Below are 20,219 nucleotides of genomic sequence, written 5' to 3'. Positions count from 1 at the left end.
GTAGTGCAGTTTACGGTTAACCTACTCCTGCAGCTCAGATAATTCGTCATCCCTGTCCCTTTTTTATAGGTCAGGAAATCAGGAGGAGATTTTTCCAACTGAAGCCATAGGACTCTCTCCCTTTTCCCTCTCCGCCCTCTCCCCGTGTCGTATGTAAGTTTTCTCTTTTGTCAAAAGGCTTCAGTTAGTTTGTTGTCACGTCACAATCTCTTTGCTCCTTCAACCGAAAGAGAAAATATTTGCCATTACTTGATTTGATTTGATGTGCCCATGCCATCCATTGGACCTCCTGAGCATCTTATAAACTTATTTTACTGTTAGGGGAAGGTGCGCACTCCAACAGTGCACTCTTGTGCATAAAAATTAGCCACCCAGGGAGTAGAGCTCGGTGCGGTGGAACGTCAGCAATGTAACTTAAGTCTGCCGACTGAGCATCACCCTCTACAGGTGCCAGTTTGAGGCTAGTATCTGTCGTATAACAGATAGATTTGTTTAAAAGACTGTTGAACATTAATTTACCCAAATTGCAGTTTGTATAAAAAGGGGATTTTCACTAATATCCAAGATTGTGGGGGGGGGGGGGGAGGGGAATAAAAACACAACTATCTTCACAATGTCTGTTTTTGAAAACTTTCTTGAGCTGAAAATTATTTTCATTACAGTCTCAAGTTTATCATATTGTACAGCACAGAAGGAGGTCATTCGGCTCATCGTGGCTGTGCTGGCTCTTTGAAACAGTGATCCAATTAGTCCCACTCCCCCGCTCTTTCTCCGTAGCCCTGCACATTTTCCTTCTCAAGTACATATCCAGTTTCCTTCTGAAAGTTACCATTAAATTTGCTTCCACAACTTCAGGCAGTGCATTTCAGATCGTAACCACCCACTGCGTGAAAAAATTCTCATCTCCCCTCTGGTTCTTTTGACAATTACCATAAATCTGTGTACTTTAGTTACTGACCCTCTTGCCAGTGGAAACCGTTTCTCTTTATTTACTCTATCAAAACCCCTCACAATTTTGAACACCTCTATTAAAGCTCCTGCTCTGCTCTAAGAACAACAATCCCAGCTTCTCCAGTCTCTCCATATAACTGAAATCTCTCATCCCCTGGTATCATTCTGGTAAATCTTTTCTGCACCCTCTCCAAGGCCTTGACATCCTTCCTAAAGTGTGGTGCACAGACTTGGACACAATACTCCAGCCTGAGACCTAACCAGTGATTTATAAAGGTTTAGCAGAACTTCCTTGCTTTTGTACTCTATGGGCAGGAATTTAACCCGGGAGTCGGGTTGGAGGCGGGACTACAACTTTCAGGGTTGTAGTCCCGCCTCCATCGAGATGCGACCAATCCACGCGATTTTAACTTGATTGACCTTGTTGAGCCTGCCCAGCGGGCTCAGCAGGCCAATTAAGGGCCACCCGGCAACAGGTGATGTCACAGACTGAAATTTCATCTGTCAAGAGCTTTTGACAGATGAAATATCAGTGTTTCACAGCTGTTTGAAGCTGTCAAACACTGACAGTCTTCTAACCTGAGTCCTTCGCCACAGACTCCGTTAGAAATCTCTCCTGCACAGTAAGCTGAAGGCTGTCACTTTTGACAGTTCGCAGCCATTCTGCTTTCTGTGCCGGTGAGATGAGGGTCTCCCGGAACCTAAAGGAAGGAAGGCTGAAAAGGTATGTAAAACTTATTTAAACACTTTAGACACACCAAACACACTTACCTTTGCACTCATGCACACATCATTCACCTGAACACCGACATCTCGACCCCTCCAAGTCCTTCAACCTGACGGCCGCCTCCTCTAACTTGGCGCAGTTTGGAGCCGTCGGGAATCTCACATTTCAACATCAAAAATAGGGATTAGGCTAAAACTACCTGTTAATTGGCACTAATCCCTTCCCGCCTCGGGTAGGCGGGTCCCAGTGCGGGGCGGGTACCCGCCTCCTGAACCAGAGGGGAACCAATATCCTTGCGGGGAGGTTTGCTAGCACTGCTGGGGGGGGTTTAAACTAATTCGGCAGGGGGATGGGATACAGAGTGGAGCTATAGTAGGGGGTGATGTACAGCCAAATAAGGAGGAAAAAACAAGTCAGCAGGGAAGGCAGAGCAAAGATGTGAAGGCAAAAGGGAATATGGCAGGGCTGGAAGGCATTTATTTTAATGCAAGGAGTCTTGCAAATAAGGTGGATGAACTGAAGTTGTTGTTGAACACATGGGAGTACGATATTGTTGCTATCACGGAGACATGGTTGAGGGAGGGTCAGGACTGGCAGCTAAATATTCCGGGGTATAGAATCTTCAGGCGAGACAGAGGGGGGTGTAAAAGGGGAGGGGGTGTTGCAATATTAATTAAGGAGTCTATTACTGCTGTAAGGAGGGATGATATATTAGCGGGTTCCTCTAATGAGGCCATATGGGTAGAACTTAAAAACAAAAAGGGGTCAAGCACCTTGCTGGGAGTGTACTATAGGCCCCCAAACAGTCAGGGGGAGATAGAGGAACAGATATGCAGGCAGATATCAGAAAAGTGTGAAAATAATAGGGTAGTAATAGTGGGGGATTTCAACTTCCCCAATATAAATTGGGATAGTCAGAGTGTGAAAGGCTTGGAGGGAGCAGAATTCTTAAAGTGCATCCAGGAAAGCTTTTTGAGCCAACATGTAGAAAGTCCTACAAGAGAGGGGGCGGTACTGGACCTAATTCTAGGGAATGTAGCCGGGCAGGTGGTGGAAGTGTCTGTAGGAGAGCATTTTGGCGATAGTGACCACAATTCGGTGAGATTTAAGGTGGTCATGGAAAAAGACAAAGACGGCCCGGAAATCAGGGTTCTAAATTGGGGGAAGGCCGATTTTAATAAGATAAGACAGGATCTGGCAAAAGTGGACTGGGAGCAGCTACTTATAGGAAAATCCACATCAAAACAGTGGGAGGCTTTCAGAAGGGAAATAGAGAGAGTACAACACCAACATGTTCCTGTAAAGGTCAAGGGTGGGACCAACAAGCAAAGGGAACCTTGGATGACAAAGGATATACAAAAATGCATTAGGAAAAAAAGGGGGGCTTTTGGCAGTTACAAAAGACAAAAGACGGTGGAAGCCCTAGAGGAGTATAGGAGGTGCAGGGGCATACTTAAAAAGGAAATTAGGAGGGCGAGGAGGAGCCATGAAATAACACTGGCGAGCAAAATAAAGGAAAATCCTAAGATGTTTTATAAGTATATTAAGGGCAAGAGGATAACCAGGGAAAGGGTAGGGCCCATTAGGGACCAAAGTGGCAAGCTGTGTGTAGAGCCAGATGAAGTAGGTGGGGTTTTAAATGAATTTTTTGCCTCAGTGTTCACTATGGAGAAAGACGATGTAGATATAGAAGTCGGGCAAGGGGACTGTGACATACTTGAACATATTAGCATCGAGAGGGAGGAGGTACTAGCGGTTTTAGCAGGCCAAAAAGTGGATAAATACCCAGGCCCGGACGAGATGTATCCCAGGCTGTTGTGTGAGGCAAAGGAGGAGATTGCAGGGGCTCTGACACAAATTTTCAGAACCTCTCTGGCCACAGGGGATGTACCAGAGGACTGGAGAACAGCTAATGTAGTACCATTATTCAAGAAGGGTAGCAGGGATAAACCAGGGAATTACAGGCCAGTGAGCCTAACATCTGTGGTAGGGAAATTATTGGAAAAAATTCTGAGGGACAAAATTAGTCTCCACTTGGAGAGGCAAGGATTAATCGGGGATAGTCAGCATGGCTTTGTCAAGGGTAAATCATGTCTGACCAATCTGATTGAATTTTTCGAGGGGGTGACTAGGTGTGTGGATGAGGGAAATGCTGTGGATGTGGTTTACATGGACTTCAGTAAAGCTTTTGACAAGGTCCCGCATAGGAGACTGGTCAAGAAGGTAAGAGCCCATGGGATCCAGGGGGCCTTGGCGCGTTGGATCCTAAACTGGCTGAGTGGCAGGAGGCAGAGGGTGATGGTCGAAGGTTGCTTTTGTGACTGGAAGCCTGTGTCCAGTGGGGTACCTCAGGGATCGGTGCTGGGTCCCTTGCTGTTTGTGATCTACATTAATGATTTGGATGAGAATGTAAAGGGTATGATCAGTAAGTTCGCGGATGACACGAAAATTGGTGGGGTGGTAAATTGCGAGGAGGAAAGCCTCAGGCTACAGGACAATATTAACGGGTTGGTCAGATGGGCGGAAAAGTGGCAAATGGAATTTAACCCGGAAAAGTGCGAGGTGATGCATTTTGGACGGACAAATAAGGCAAGGGAATACACAATGAGTGGTAGGACCCTAGGAAGTACAGAGGGTCAGAGGGACCTTGGTGTACATGTACATAATTCCCTGAAGGCAGCGGAACAGGTAGATAAGGTGGTTAAAAAGGCTTATGGGATACTTGCCTTCATTAGCAGAGGCATAGAATATAAGAGCAGGGAGGTTATGATGGAGCTGTACAAAACGCTGGTGAGGCCACAGCTGGAGTACTGTGTGCAGTTCTGGTCGCCTCACTATAGGAAGGATGTGATTGCTTTGGAGAGGGTGCAGAGAAGATTCACCAGGATGTTACCTGGGATGGAGCGCCTCAGCTATGAAGAGAGACTGGACAGGCTGGGGTTGTTTTCCTTGGAGCAAAGAAGGCTGAGGGGGGACCTGATTGAGGTGTACAAAATGATGAGGGGCATAGATAGGGTAGATAAAGAGGAACTTTTCCCCTTAGTAGGGGGGTCAATAACAAGGGGGCACAGATTCAGGGTAAGGGGCAGGAGATTTAGGGGGGATTTGAGGAGGAACTTTTTCACCCAGAGGGTGGTTGGAAGCTGGAACTCAATGCCTGAAAGGGTGGTAGAGGCAGGAACCCTCACAACATTCAAGAAGCATTTGGATGAGCACTTGAAATGCCATTGCATACAAGGCTATGGACCAAATGCTGGAAAATGGGATTAGACTGGACAGGGAGGGATGGGCGGCGCAGACACGATGGGCCGAAGGGCCTCTTTCTGTGCTGTAAAACTCTATGACTCTATGACTCCTTTGAAACTGGCATGGAGGCGGGTTTGGGTGCGGGAAGGGGTCGGGACCCCTGATTTCGGGATTTTAACCCCCCCACACGCCTCCAATCCCGACTCCACGGCACAATGAAAATCCTGCCCTATGCCTCTATTAAAATTTACTTCATAATTCTAATGAAAAATGCTTGATTCAAATTCCTAGTTTCAAAATATACAGCAACTTTAACTTCCCAGTCACCAGTTATCATAATCAGTGCCTCTGGTTCGGTCTTTCTTCTGCCTGACGATGACTTTGCAACATGCAGATTCAGTCAACACTTGTAGGGCAGGTCAAAGAGAAAGAGGCCAAGCAGTTTGATGATCTGAGCAGGTCCAGCATAGCTGGAACAACAGCACCTTTCACAGTTAAACATGAGAAGGACTGAATAGCTGTCAAGGATGACTGCAGCTTTCACTTAGCTAATTTCATAGGGTCCAGATTTTGAACTCTTGGAAGCCAGTCTGTGTCAGGGAAAAATGTACTGAAGTTCAGCAACATTTTTCACATCACAGAGACCAGAGATTATCTCGGCGCCTTGGGGCTGTTAGCGGTGGGCATCGTTTTAGTCCCAGGCATCAAACTTTTCACAAATCACAACAGCTGAATCCGTTGGCACAAATATCTTCCAATTTGAAATGCTGTGGGCGGATTCTTTCCTGGCAGAAGTCTTGGAGTGATGAAAAGACAGCCAACGTTTTGTTATTCCTTACTGTAGCAACCGCATCCATCGATTCCCATGTCAGGCATTTACGTTTACAATTAGGAAGCATATTTGGAGAACAGGTAGAAGCATAAGTCCTGAATTCCCAGGCAGTGAGTTACGTCAATGAGAAAAGGTAGTCCGAACGGGCAGTTACATGATAGTTTCCTGGGGCAGCTTATTTACATAGCCTTTGGAGTAGTCCTTGCCATGAAACATGTGTAAAACAGGTGTAATTAGCAGCTGTGCATGGCAACTGAAGTGCAGCCTTTAAAGAGACAGTTCGACCTGCACTCTTCAGCAACAGACGGGGGAACAACCTTGTATTGGAAGGCGCAGTGCTTGGCTCACTCATTTGACTCTTAGATAACTTTATTGCAGTTCTCCTCAATCTTTTCATCACACTGTTCGAGAATGCTGGCTACGGACTGTTTGCACTAAGCAGCCAGACAAGGCAGCAGGAGAGAAAACGCACAGAACTCTACTGACTTAGACCCTCCTGAAGCAAATTGAAGGCAGAAGGCACCGACTCCTCTGTGTGTCCGTGCCAGCAAGCTGGCCAGGAATATCACTTGTAGCACCTACTGGGAGGTAACACTAGCACTAAGTGTCAACTCCCTCACCCCTAGGACTGCAGAACAGTGCCAAAAGAACCTCAGCAGGGCAGGCAAAGTATCACCTGGCAATCGGTTTTTCTTCCTTGCCCACCCTGGACTCCAGCACACTCTTCACTCTCTTAAAGCAACATTTGCAGAGCTAACCCTTCACAATGCACTCTGGTTAAGAGAGTCTCTAACTCAGAATCTTGCACTATGGCTCCCCTAACAGCAATTATTTGCGTGTACAATCCTAAAACCCCCTTCCTCCACTTTAACAGGCTGATACCCCCACATCTCTCTCTTCAGCTCTCCTAGGCAATTTGGCATACACTACTCAACTCCTAGCCTTCCCCTCAATGAGCCTAGAAAGTCAGCCGAGCAGCTTCCAATACGTGCTGCCTGCCATATTAGTAAATAGCAAAGAATTAGCGTGCAGTGTCCACATCTGAAACAGGTGTTGGGCTCTTTGTATGTGCAAATAGAGGCCCGAGGCCCAATATCGGGGTGTATTGGGCCTCAACATTACAATCCCTGCTCCCAAACTTCTAGGCCATTACCTCTATCCTCTTGCAGGAGAAATTGGCGCACATTACCTTTTCAGAGGCAGGCCACCAAAGGAGCCAGCTCCACATTTAAACTCCTCACGTCCTGCAAGAAAAAGGCCTTGGCGCTCAAGGGATTTCATTGAAACTTATAAAATTCTAACAGGACTAGACAGACTAGATGCAGGAAGGATGTTCCCAATGGCGGGGGAGTCCAGAACCAGGGGTCACAGTCTAAGGATAAGGGGTAAGCCATTTAGGACTGAGATGAGGAGGAATTTCTTCACCCAGAGAGTGGTGAACCTGTGGAATTCTCTACCACAGAAGACAGTTGAGGCCAATTCATTAAATATATTCAAGGAGTTAGATATATTTCTTAAGGCTAAGGGGATCAAGGGATATGGGGAGAAAGCAGGGACAGGGTACTGAATTTGGACGATCAGCCATGATCGCATTGAATGGCGGAGCAGGCTCGAGGGGCCGAATGGCCTACTCCTGCTCCTATCTTCTATGTTTCTTGCCGTGGGAGATGGTGAAGTTAAGCGGTTATATGGCTGGTGCCAGGCGAGTGGCTGAATGCTTGCACTGTCACAGAGAGGACCAGTGGGGTTTTAAAGGCACGTTTCTAATGCCTGGACAGGGCAGGGAGAGGCTCCACAGTATGCTCCAGATCCTATATCACAAATAGTTATAGCCTGCTGTGCCACTGGTCCTCACTTCGACATATGCAAATTAGGTCAGTCAAGAAGGTCTGGACTTTGATATGGCTGGCAAGGAGGCCCGGCTCTGTTGAAACAGATATACACGGAGGAGGCCATCACGACGACCCACACTCAGTGGATCCCTCAGTGACTGCTGCAGTCGGCATCGGATCACATCTCATCACTAAAGTCTTTCCCACTGTGTAACACAGGCTACCTTTTGAGACCACAGCCTTGCCAAGCTGAACTTACCCACTGAACCAGTTGGGGATTAAGAGAATTCAATGGTTACTATGTGAGGCCAGTTTCAGATACGTTGCACGGGATGACATCTATAGTCTATTTCGGTTAAAGTAGTTTCCTCTTTGAAAAAATTCAATTTCCAGTGGTTCGAATTAAGAAATTTGAATAAAACAGGACAGGTGAGTTTTACACAATTTCAATTTGAATCAACAGATAACTCAAATGAAGCAATATCAAATTAAGAGTAGACTGTATATAGAGTTTCTTCACGCTCTTCCCAAACTTTGTGTGAACTTCACTATAAAGTGACATGGATCTAAATACTTCAATTCTTGCAGGTGAGATTAGACTAATAGCTATTTACGCGTATGACTATTAACATAGGAGCTGACTAAACTAAAGAGATCGGTGTACATCCTCATAGTTAAGTATCACAGCTTCAGGTAGTTGTAGTAACAAGAAAACAGAACATCTTTTAAAGGTCCGGGGCCAAATTTCATGTCGTTCCACCAGACTCCCACAGGACCTCCAGGCAGGAGCCTGGCAGAATAACTCAGAAGAAGGTCATGGCCCAGATACGCTGGGTCCCAACTTGAGTTGGGGTTTCCTGCTCGGCCTTATAGCTCACCCCTTACAAAAGCCAGTAGGGAAGAATATTCCACGGACTCCAAACTAGAGAGCCTCAGGTTTGACATGACTTTGGCGTGCGAGGCGGCTACAATCAGCCCAGGTTCCCATTGCTGACTGCTATCCAGTGACCCCTTCTGAACAGCGAGTGCATCCGAGGAGAGGATTCAGGCTCGGGTTGATACCCTACACAGTTTGCATCGCCCGTTGACGCTCACTGTCTCGGTTCACGCATGTGAAATGGACACTTGGGTGAATATGCTGGTGGGCTGCTGGCTACCTGATACTGTGAACCGAGGGGGCATGGGCAGAGTGGGTTTGTTACGTGGGCAAAGCAGTGAGGGCACTTCCCAAACGTACATTTTTGTGGGAAAGTCAGAAAGGGAGGGGATAATGATTTGATTTTTGTATATTGTAAGGTTCTGCTTTCCGATGGGCCGTCTGGCCGCCTCCTGTAAGTTTCTGTGATTCTATGAAAAGTAATGCAAAATGAGCCACCTGAACTGGTGTTTAGTAAATAGCCCAGTTATACAAAGTAAGCTTCCCCCTTTCTGTTTCAGAATGCGTACATTGCAGCTGCAATCAATGGGACAAATTTCTGCACCTCAGCCAAAGAAGCTTTCTTACTGATTGTAAGTAATGCACTGAATGTGGCAGCAATCAACTGCTTTGGCGACTTTCTACTGTTTCTTGGAAAAGTGAGTACTTTGATGCTCATTAAGAGGCTGCTACTTCCTTGTTACACTGCTGATGGATTTTTATACATATTGATGTTTAATATGGATCATTAACAGCATTAGCTTTGCTATTCTCACAACTAAGATTATGTTTCCTGGAACCATTAACACATTCCCAACTTCATTATTACACAGACCTTGGGAGCTGAGAATTATGGTTATAATAGGCTGTCTGCCCCAGTGAATGCTTTATAATATACTGCATATCATTATAATTAATCTAATAATATAATCAAATCTAATATAATATAGAAAACCTTGTCAGATTTTGTTTGATAATGCTCCTGGGATGTTTTACCATGTTAAAGGCACTATGTGAATGCAAACTGTTGTTGTAGGCCATGGTCCAGGTTGTAACCAAGATGGGACTGTAACTGAGGGTAAAATTGTTGTTGTAGTGCAGGAAGGCTGTGCTTTTCACCATTACCAATAGCCAATTTTAAAATCGAGGAAGGTAATATAGTGAAGCTGCTGCAATCTTCATAATCAGAATATGTTGGAGCATTTTTAAAGCTGCATCGTTTAGACAAAGACACCTTTTGTAGGACCCTATTATTGCAGTATTTTAATGTCACCACTGCAATCCAGAACCCGAATTCCAGTCTAACTCTCCATTGCGGTACTGAGGGAGTGCCGCATGATGAGAGGTATCGGAGGGAGTGCCGCACGGCGAGAGGTGTCATCCTTCAGATGAGACATTAAACTGAATCCCCGTCTGCCTTTTGCAGTGGTTCAGGTGGATTTTAAAAGTTACTACAGGAAACTTTCGATTAACCGGCACCTAAATAACCGGAAATGTCGGTTAACCGGCAAAATTCAGGAGTAGGTTCAGGTAACTTTTATTACTTGTGTTGCTCCATGTGTTGCTGTGCAAGGGTGTGGCTGCAGCTGTTGCTAAACTACAGAGACGCTTGCAACTTGTGGCCATTGTTTTGAACCTGTTGCTAAGCAACAGGGTTTGTTGCTTTATACGGAGCTCTGAGCTCCGTATCTTTTACTATAGCGTTCGGTTATCCGGAATTTTTGATGAACCGGCACCACGTCGGTCCCATCCGTGTCGGATAAAAAAAAGTTTCTTGTACAACACTATTTGGAGAAGAGGAGGGAGTGTTTTTAGGTGTCCTGGCCTTTATTACTCTCTTAACCAAGACTGGTTCAGCTGCGATCCTGTTCTCACCCAACCGCCTCTGAATGCATTTCCAGCTGTGGTCGCTGCAGAGTTATCAGGAGTGGCTGAGCTAACCCACGCTATCCCAGGCCAAGCGTAGCACCCCTAGTGCTGCCTTGGCATGAGTGAGATCAGCTAACTCGACATAAACTAGAGGTCAAATCTGGGAACCTTCCTGGTCGAAATGGCTCTGCTGGATAAACTCGCTGAGCCATTAATCGTACAGGAGCGATGCTTCTAATGAATGGTCTCCAGATCTTAAACGCTCATGTGTGAATATGGCCATCTGGGTGAGGTAATGGGGGGGGGGCAACCAGCTTCCTGTATCCCAGTAAGGAGTCAGAGCCTTCAGAAATGGGTGAAAGAAATTGGCCAAGAAAACCTCATTATGAGGTGCATCACTGATAAGATAATCATCTTGAGTTTGTGGGAGGATTTTGCATGATGTTTGTGTAAGTAATGCACCTCAATGTGTTTTGGTCTTTTCAGGTATTTGTAGTCTGTTTCACAGTCTTTGGAGGCCTCATGGCATTTAACTACAATCGTAATCTGAATGTTTGGGTAATCCCGCTCATAATGGTGTCCTTCTTTGCCTATTTGGTGGCACATTGCTTCTTGTCGGTGTTTGAAATGGTGGTGGATGCCTTGTTCATGTGTTATGCTGTTGATCTGGCAACTAATGATGGGTCGGCAGAAAAACCCTACTTCATGGACAAGGAGTTAATGGTGAGTATTGAAGGCTGACTGTTCTAATCTCCACTCCCCCCTATTTTCTAATCAATGAAAAGGCAAGGAGGGGGGGTTATATTGTGGCATTTTCTGTATGCAAACATAAATTTACTGATGCATTATGTTAATTAAGTTAAACATCATAGATGTTGCACTTCGTACACTGGGCACCTTTCTAAACTTTGCGAGCTCAGAAATGCCCAACTGTAACGTCACGGAGTGATGTCTCACCTCAATAACTTGAAATCTCATGGAATTTCATTAAACGCAACAAATCAATTTCCTCTTGCCCTCCTCTGGGATCCTTCCAGATGAGCCTATTAGGAACCATTGATACATTGGACCATGTGTGTCTGTAAACGCTGACATTACTTCAGTAACTTGAAGAAGCAAAGCAACTGGGCAGTGAACTGCAACTAATGACTAGTACTTAGCTGTAGCTCACCTGTGGTTCCACCACAGACCCAATTCACGTATGAACCGGGGTCAAGCAAGGCTGTGTCATTGCACCAACGCTCTTCTCGAGCTTCCTTGCTGCAATGCTCCATCTCACCCTCAGTAAACTCCCCACTGGAGTGGAGCTAATTTACAAAACAAACGGGAAACTGTTCAACCTCCGTCGCCTCCAGTCCAGATCCAAGGTCGTCCCATCCTCTGTCGTCGAATTACAGTATGCAGACGACGCTTGCGTCTGCGCTCACTCGAAGGTCGAACTCCAAACCATCGTCAACACCTTCACCGAAACATACGAGAGCATGGGCCTTACACTAAACATCCGTAAGGCAAAGGTCCTCTACCAACTTGCCCCCGCCACACAGTACTGCCCCCTGATTATCAAAATCCACGACAAGGCCTTGGACAACGTGGACCACTTTCCATACCTCGAGAGCCTACTGTCAACAAGGGCAGACGTCGACGACCAAGTCCAACACCACCTTCAGTGTGCCAGTGCAGCCTTCGGTCGCCTGAGGAAGAGAGTGTTTGAAGACCAGGAACTCAAACCCAGCTCTAAGCTCATGGTCTACAGAGCAGCAGTGATACCCACCCTGCTGTATGCCTCAGAGACGTGGACCATGTACAGCAGGCACCTCAAAGCACTGGAAAGGTACCACCAACGCTGCCTCCGCAAGATCCTACAAATCCCTTGGCAGGATAGGCGCACCAGCGTCAGTGTTCTTGCTCAGGCCAACATCCCCAGCATCGAAGCTTTGACCACGCTCAATCAGCTCCGATGGATGGGTCACATTGTCCGCATGCCTGATACGAGACTCCCAAAACAAGCGCTCCAGCACGGCAAGAGAGCCCCAGGTGGGCAGAGGAAACATTTCAAGGACATCTTCAAAGCCTCCTTGAAAAAGTGTAACATCCCCACCGACATCTGGGAATCCCTGGCCCAAGACCGCACAAAGTGGAGGAGAAGCATCCAGGAAGGCGCCGAACACCTCGAGTCTCTTCGCCGGGAGCAAGCGGAAACCAAGCGCAAGTCAACCCAAGCACCCCACCCACCCGCCCCTTCAACCACTGTCTGCCCCACCTGTGACAGAGACTGTAGGTCCCGCATTGGACTCATCAGACACCTGAGAACTCATTTTTAATGTGGAAGCAAGTCATCCTTGGTTCCGAGGGACTGCCTAAGAAGAAGAAGAACTTGAAGAAGCAAAGCAACTGGCCAGTGAACTGCAACTAATGACTAGTACTTAGCTGTAGCTCACCTTCATCACTTTGAGTGATGAGAGATACTCTGGGGCAGGTCAACCTTTCAACCACTTTGTTAAAGTTGCTCTTTTTTAAATGATTGATCTGTGCTCAACAAGGATAGTCCCGTAAGACCTAGAAATATGTGTGTTGGTCTGCTCTAAGGGGCAGCGGTGTCGGGTGTGGAGAGTCTGTAGGCCTACTTAATAATTGGCAGTGGCTGCATGCGTGCGTGTGGTCATCATGCTGTTATTACAAGTACAGGTTCTAGTCTATAGGCATAGAATGATGGTTAGAATGATGCTCAGATATAAATTGTTGGAATAACTCAACAGTCAAGCTTATATTATTTTGTTGTGGTTTTCTAGGAATTTATGGGAAAAAGCAATAAAAAACCCAAGTGGAGCAGTGGAAGTGACGAAACAAACCTGGAAAATAACAGAAATGCAGCAGAACTACAGCCAATGGTCAGTGTGGGAAACTGTTCCAGCAGTAAGAGCATGTCAAACTGCTGCACAATCATTTCACCTCCAAATCCTTCTCCGATAGACATTATGAATGATGTCTACTTTAAAATATCACACGTCATAACAGGTGGATATAATTTCCTCTGTTATCAAGCAGCAGGTGCAATTCCTGAGTTCTTGATTAAATTTAAAACTATCCTAGCTTTAGCTATGATGAGGTTAAGATTTCATTAGAAAAATGTTGCATTTAAATGGGTGATTTGAAGGGAAGGGCAACACAGCTCATCTAATCTACTCGAGATGAATATTCAATATTCAGGAAAGATAGGCAAAAAGGAAAAGGAGGTGGGGTAGCATTGCTGGTTAAAGAGGGGATTAACACAATTGTAAGGAAAGATATTAGCTCTGATGATGTGGAATCTGTATGGGTAGAACTGAGAAATACCAAAGGGCAGAAAACATTAGTGGAAGTGGTGTATAGACCCCCAAACAGTAATGCAGAGGTTGGGGATGGCATTAAAAGGGAAATTAGAGAAGCATGCAATAAGGGCACAGCAGTCATCATGGGTGACTTTAATCTACATATAGATTGGGCTAACCAAATTAGTAACAATACTGTGGAGGAGGAATTCCTGGAGTATATGCAGGATGGTTTCCTGGACCAATATGTCGAGGAACCAACTAGGGATCAGGCCATCTTAGACTGGGTATTATGCAATGAGAAAGGATTAATTAGCAATCTTGTTGTGCGAGGCCCCTTGGGTCAGAGCGATCATAATATGATCGAATTCTTCATTAAGATGGAGAGGGAAGTAGTTGACTCAGAGACTAAAGTCCTGAATTTAAATAAAGGGAACTATGATGGTATGAGACGCGAGTTGGGTAGGATTGATTGGGTAATGTCATTCAAAGGGTTGACAGTGGATAGGCAATGGCAAACATTCAAAGATCACATGGATGAACTACAGAATTTGTTTATCCCAGTTTGGCATAAAAATAAATCAAAAAAGGTGACTCAACCGGGGCTAACAAGGGAAATTAGGGATAACATAAGATCCAAAGAGAGGGCATATAAATTGGCCAAAAAAAGCAGCAAACCTGAGGACTGGGAGCAGTTTAGGATTCAGCAAAGGAGGACAAAGGGATTAATTAAGAGGGGGAAAATAGATTATGAAAGTAAGCTTTCAGGGAACATAAAAACTGACAGTAAAAGATTTTATAGATATGTGAAGAGAAAAAGATTGGTGAAGTCAAGCGTAGGTCCCTTGCAGTCAGAATCGGGGGAATTTATAATGGGGAACAAAGAAATGGCAGACCAATTAAATACATATTTTGGTTCTGTCTTCACACAGGACACAAATAACCTCCCAGAGATGTTGGGGAACATAGGGACTAATGAGGGGGAGGAACTGAAAGAAATCAGTATTTGTAGGGAAATGGTGTTGGGGAAGTTGACGGGATTGAAGGCCGATAAATCCCCAGGGCCCGATAATCTACATCCTAGGGTACTTAAGGAAGTGGCCCTGGAGATAGTAGATGCATTGCTGGTCATCTTCCAGAACTCGATAGACTCTGGAACAGTACCCATTGATTGGAGGGTAGCTAATGTTACCCCACTATTCAAAAAAGGTGGTAGAGAAAAAGCGGGGAATTACAGACCGGTAAGCCTGACATCGGTAGTGGGGGAAATGCTAGAGTCCATTATAAAAGATGTAATAGAGCACTTGGAAAGCAGTGACAGGATCGGACAAAGTCAACATGGATTTACAAAAGGTAAATCGTGCTTGACTAATCTACTGGAATTTTTTGAGGATGTAACTGGTAAAATAGATAAGGGAGAACCAGTGGATGTGGTGTATTTGGACTTTCAGAAGGCTTTCGATAAGGTCCCGCATAAGAGATTAGCTTGTAAAATTAAGGCACATGGGATTGGGGGCAAGGTATTGACTTGGATAGAGAACTGGTTGGCAGACAGAAAGCAAAGAGTTGGAATAAACGGGTCGTTTTCCGAGTGGCAGGCAGTGACTAGTGGGGTACCGCAAGGATCGGTCCTAGGACCCCAGCTGTTCACAATATATATTAATGATCTGGACGAGGGAATTGGATGTAATATCTCCAAATTTGCAGACGACACAAAGCTGGGTGGGAGGGTATGCTGTGAGGAGGATGTTGTGAAACTCCAGTACGATTTGGACAGGTTGGGTGATTGGGCAGAAACATGGCAAATGCACTATAATGTGGAAAAATGTGAGGTTATCCACTTTGGTGGCAAAAACAGGAAGGCAGATTAATATTTGAATGGCAATAGATTGGGAGAAGGGGAAGTGCAGACAGCCCTGGGTGTTCTTGCGCACCAGTCGCTGAAGGTAAGCATGCAGGTGCAGCAGGCGGTTAAGAAGGCAAATGGTATGTTGACTTTCGTAGCAAGAGGGTTCGAGTACAGGAACAAGGATGTCTTGCTGCAGTTGTACAGGGCCTTGCTGAGACCGCACCTTGAGTATTGTGTGCAGTTTTGGTCGCCTTATCTGAGGAAGGATGTCCTTGCCATGGAAGGAGTGCAGCGAAGATTCACCAGGCTGATACCTGGGATGGCAGGAATGACGTATGAGGAGAGATTGGGTCGATTGGGCTTGTACTCATTGGAGTTTAGAAGATTGAGAGGGGATCTCATCGAAACCTATAAAATTCTGTCAGGCCTGGACAGACTAGATGCAGGAAGGATGTTCCCGATGGCCGGGGAGTCCAGAACTAGGGGTCATAGTCTAAGGATAAGAGGTAAGCCATTTAGGACTGAGATGAGGAGGAATTTCTTCACCCAGAGAGTGGTGAACCTGTGGAATTCTCTACCACAGAAGGCAGTAGAGGCCAATTCATTAAATATATTCAAGAAGGAGTTGGATGTATTTCTTAAGGCTAAAGGGATCAAGGGATATGGGGAGAAGGCAGGAACGGGGTACTGAATTTGGATGATCAGCCATGATCTCTGAATGGCGGAGCAGGCTCGAGGGGCCGAATGGCCTACTCCTCCTATCTTCTATGTTTCTATGCTTGCATTTTTAATGTTAGTCAGCAATATGCTCTAATAGGAAACAGAATTGAACAACAACTTGCATTTATATAGTGCCTTCATTATAGGAGACTGATAAAAGTATTCAACTATGCTAAATGGAGAGATCAAGAAGGAATAATGAACCGTGGTTACAGTCACAAAGAATGTCATTGGCGATTTTAACCACAGCAGTCTTGCTGCTGTGGGAGGATGAAAATCAGTCTGAAAGGCTTTAAACAGGCAATTATGGTGAGGTTAGCATGGAACTGGGTGGCAATGGCATATTCAAAGACCTTAGAGAGGAAGGAGAGGTTAGACATGGGCCATGAGCTGGAAAGGTCAAGAGTGGGCTTTTTGGAGGATGGGAATGGTGGCGGCCCAAGAGGGCCATTTTCAACGTCAGCAAGCATTAGGGCACAGAAAGGCAGTTCAGCAATCTGAAGTTGGGTCTCAGTGGAGAAGATCCTAGTGGGAGCATGAGGTACGCAGGGAAGAAGCTACAGAGTTAAGAGATCAGAGGGGGCTAACAATAGAAGGGAAGGAGGAAGTGGCTGGGGGGGTAACCATCAGCACCTCATGCTTTCTGTTGCCGGTGAGGTTGTTTAGGATTCTGGGGATTGTCCTTGACCTCCAGGATGACCCTCAAGTAGTAGGAGGCATATTATTGTTCGAGATGGGTAAGCCAAATCTGACTCTGGACGACTATGCCAAACAAGTTCCAGGTGCACTTGAGCCTGTAGCCCTCAGACTTGAAGGTAAGAACTGTTCCAGGGGAGTGGGTGGGTGAAGCAGAACTGAGGATGCTGCTGAACAGCTCGAAAGTATTAAACAACTTATGCAGCAAAATTTTATGCAGTACGGCCAAGATTTTCTGGTCACCAGTCTGTAATTTTCCTGTCCATTAAAATCAACAGGAGGAAGTCACAGCTGGTGAGCGCACAAGTGGAAAACCGCAGTCTGAGATCTTGCCCTAAACATATGAAAATGTTTATCTGGCATAAGCCTAAGTATTTTATACTGTGGTTAGTTAATATGTAGATCAGTACAGCACACCTCCAGAATTAAAATTGCAATGTAATTCTCTCATACTTGGCAGGGCCCGAATACAGCATGATGGGACTCCAGTGAACTGGTTATCAACTTTAACATTCCAACAAGGCCTTAACATTACAGCAAGTCAAAAGGAGTGCCGAGCCCTACTGTCAAGTTAGTCTGAATGGTTTAGTCCACGGGAGTATTTTTGTATAATCCTTTTTTCTTAAGAAATGTTTTACTGCTGTTCAGTCTCTTATCATATGCTGGGATCTCTTCACTGTGACACTAGTAACCATTCATAAGACACTTGCATTGCGGATAGTTCAGCTTATGTTACTTCTGCACACAAACTGCGAATGTAAAACTGAATATTCTTCTATTGAAAGGCAATGCATCTAATGGCGTTAGCTCTAGGTTGGGACAAAAAGTTTCCTCAAATAGCTGTTCGCTTCAGTGCTAATGACTGAAAAGAACTTGAATGTTGACATGTGTTTCAGATCATTTTTTTTTAAACCTGAAAAGGAATAGTTTTGAAAGTTAATATTTATTAAACAGCTTCTATGTTATGTTTGTAATATTATAGTAAGCCGTTAACCGCTTATTGATCCCATCTAACCACATGAAGCTCCCATCGAGGCCCACCCCAAATATCCCAGCTCAGCTCTGTCCCTCTAATCTCCATCGAGGCTCAAGAGTGGGAGAGCTGCCTGGAGTTCTTCACCTACTTTCCCAACTTTCCTTTTTTATAACCTTCTCCTAAAAACTTAAAGACGCTGAGCTTATCTGGTTACTGCTCCTAGAATGAAGAAAATTAATTTGATGAGATGTAAAAGTTGAAGATTTGCCTGGTAAGAATGGTGCATCCACAGTCATTATTTCCAAGACTTCGGACACTACTGCAAAAAAAAAGAGTTGCTCCTTTGACAGTCTATATATTACAAATATTTCACTTATCAAAAACAAGGGTACGCTTAGATTGAGTGACCTCCATCAATGCTTTTTTATTTGGTTTGAGGATATGAGAGTCAAGATTGAACTATTTTGTTCAGTTTGTAATTTGAAGATTTTGCATTTTAATAGATGAAGCAGTGGTTAAGCCTGTCCAGGGAAGTACATTACAATTCATGGTACAGGAAACTTTCATTTAACCGGAGGTTAAATGTCCAGAAAGCTCTATCTACCGGCAAAATTCAGGAGCCGTTTCCTATAAGTTTTTTTTACTTCTTGTTGCTTTTTTTTTCCAGTCAGGCTCTGCAAGGTCTAGCTGAAGCTGTTGCTTAGCTACAGAGCCGCTTTTAAGCTGCGGCCGACTGTTTTGAAGCTGTTGCTAAGCAACAGGGTTTGTTGATTCACACGGAGCTCAAAAGCTCCGTATGTTTTAACATTAGCGCTGGTTTCTACGGCAGTTTTGATGGTACGGCACCAGCTCGGTCCCGTCAGTGCCGGATACCAGAAAGTTTCCTGTACTGTCTTTTTAAAAAAAATATTCACTTAACAGATGTATGTACTTTTGAGTTGATGCCGCCTGGGTGAAGCCATTTTTAATGTCCATTGTCACAGAAGAGAGCATAATATTTAAAAACATGTTTATACACCATCAAATCTCATTGTAAAATTAAAAATGTAAACACTTGAGAAAGTTTGTGATTTTTTTTAAACTGGATGAATTGGAATGTTCTAGAATTTACATACATCAATACACCATCATCTAGTCATAGGAATAGCACCAAAGTCAGTGTGTTGGAGATTGAAGACTGCATGTAGTAATTATTCCTGTATATACAAATGGCATATTGGGTGAGATTTTATAGGGGTTGAAAAATATGAAATACCCAGCGCTGCTTTAAATAGGTTGGTTCAATCACACCAGGAATTACTTGTATGGTATCAAATTCAGATTTTCTTATTATAAAAGGGATGAAATTTGAGTGTCTTCTCCAGCAGAGCCCCCACCTACAGTGACCCTAATACAAATTATTTCCCACTTGTATTCCTTTGGAAAAAACAGTACATGTAAAAAAAAGTTAGTATTCATTTGAAGACGAGGAACTAACAAGGACATTCCGGTCCTCTCACTACTGTTAACGTAAGAATTAGGAGCAGGAGTAGACCATACAGCCCCTCGAGCTTGGTCTGCCATACAATAAGATCATGGCTGATCTTTTACCTCAACTCTACTTTCCTGCCCTGCTCCCATGAGTCTAAAAATCCATCTAGCTCAGCCTTGACTATGGTCAACGACTGAGCATCCACAGCCCTCTCTGGGGTAGAGAATTCCAAAATCCATCTATCTCAGCCATGACTATGGTCAACGACTGAGCATCCACAGCCCTCTCTGGGGTAGAGAATTCCAAAATCCATCTATCTCAGCCTTGACTATGGTCAACGACTGAGCATCCACAGCCCTCTCTGGGGTAGAGAATTCCAAAATCCATCTATCTCAGCCATGACTATGGTCAACGACTGAGCATCCACAGCCCTCTGGGGTAGAGAATTCCAAAGATTACAACCCTCTGAAGAAATTTCTCATCTCTGTCCTAAACGACCGACCGACCCCTTACCCTGAGACTATGCCCCCTAGTTTTAGCCTCTGCAGCCAGGGGAAACAGCTTCTCAGCATCTACTCCGTCAAGCCCGCTCAGAATCTTGTACATTTCAATAAGATCACCTCTCATTTTTCTAAACTCTGGGGAATATAGGCTTAGTCTACTCAATCTCTCCTCGTAGAACAATACCCCCCCTCAATCCCAGGATTCAATCTGGTGAACCTTCGTGCACCCCCATTAAGGCAAGTATATCCATCCTTGGGTACGGAGAACAAAACTGTATGCAGTACTCCAGGTGTGGTCTCACCAAAGCCCTGTACAATTGCAG

General features: G+C 45.0%; 1 protein-coding gene across 2 annotated transcripts in view; it reads left to right on the top strand.

Annotated features, from left to right (window-relative positions):
• LOC147122304 (choline transporter-like protein 3) overlaps window positions 1-18,984 on the top strand; it is a 119,686-nt gene extending 100,702 nt beyond the window's left edge. For both annotated transcript variants that reach the window (XM_085983282.1, XM_085983281.1), the window contains exons 13-16: window positions 9,026-9,163; window positions 10,860-11,096; window positions 13,163-13,261; window positions 17,407-18,984. In XM_085983282.1, the coding sequence (XP_085839408.1) occupies window positions 9,026-9,163; window positions 10,860-11,096; window positions 13,163-13,261; window positions 17,407-17,424 (492 nt within the window). In that variant the 3' untranslated portion in view covers window positions 17,425-18,984. The remainder of the gene's footprint in view (window positions 1-9,025; window positions 9,164-10,859; window positions 11,097-13,162; window positions 13,262-17,406) is intronic.
• Window positions 18,985-20,219: the final 1,235 nt, after the last annotated feature.

This window comes from Somniosus microcephalus, chromosome 3, assembly GCF_052327205.1.
Source record: "Somniosus microcephalus isolate GS21.2 chromosome 3, FLI_Smic_1.0, whole genome shotgun sequence".
Classification (NCBI taxonomy): Eukaryota; Metazoa; Chordata; class Chondrichthyes; order Squaliformes; family Somniosidae; genus Somniosus; species Somniosus microcephalus.
The sequence above is the reverse complement of the archived record's forward strand: the minus strand, read 5'-3'. Positions and strand labels throughout refer to the sequence as shown.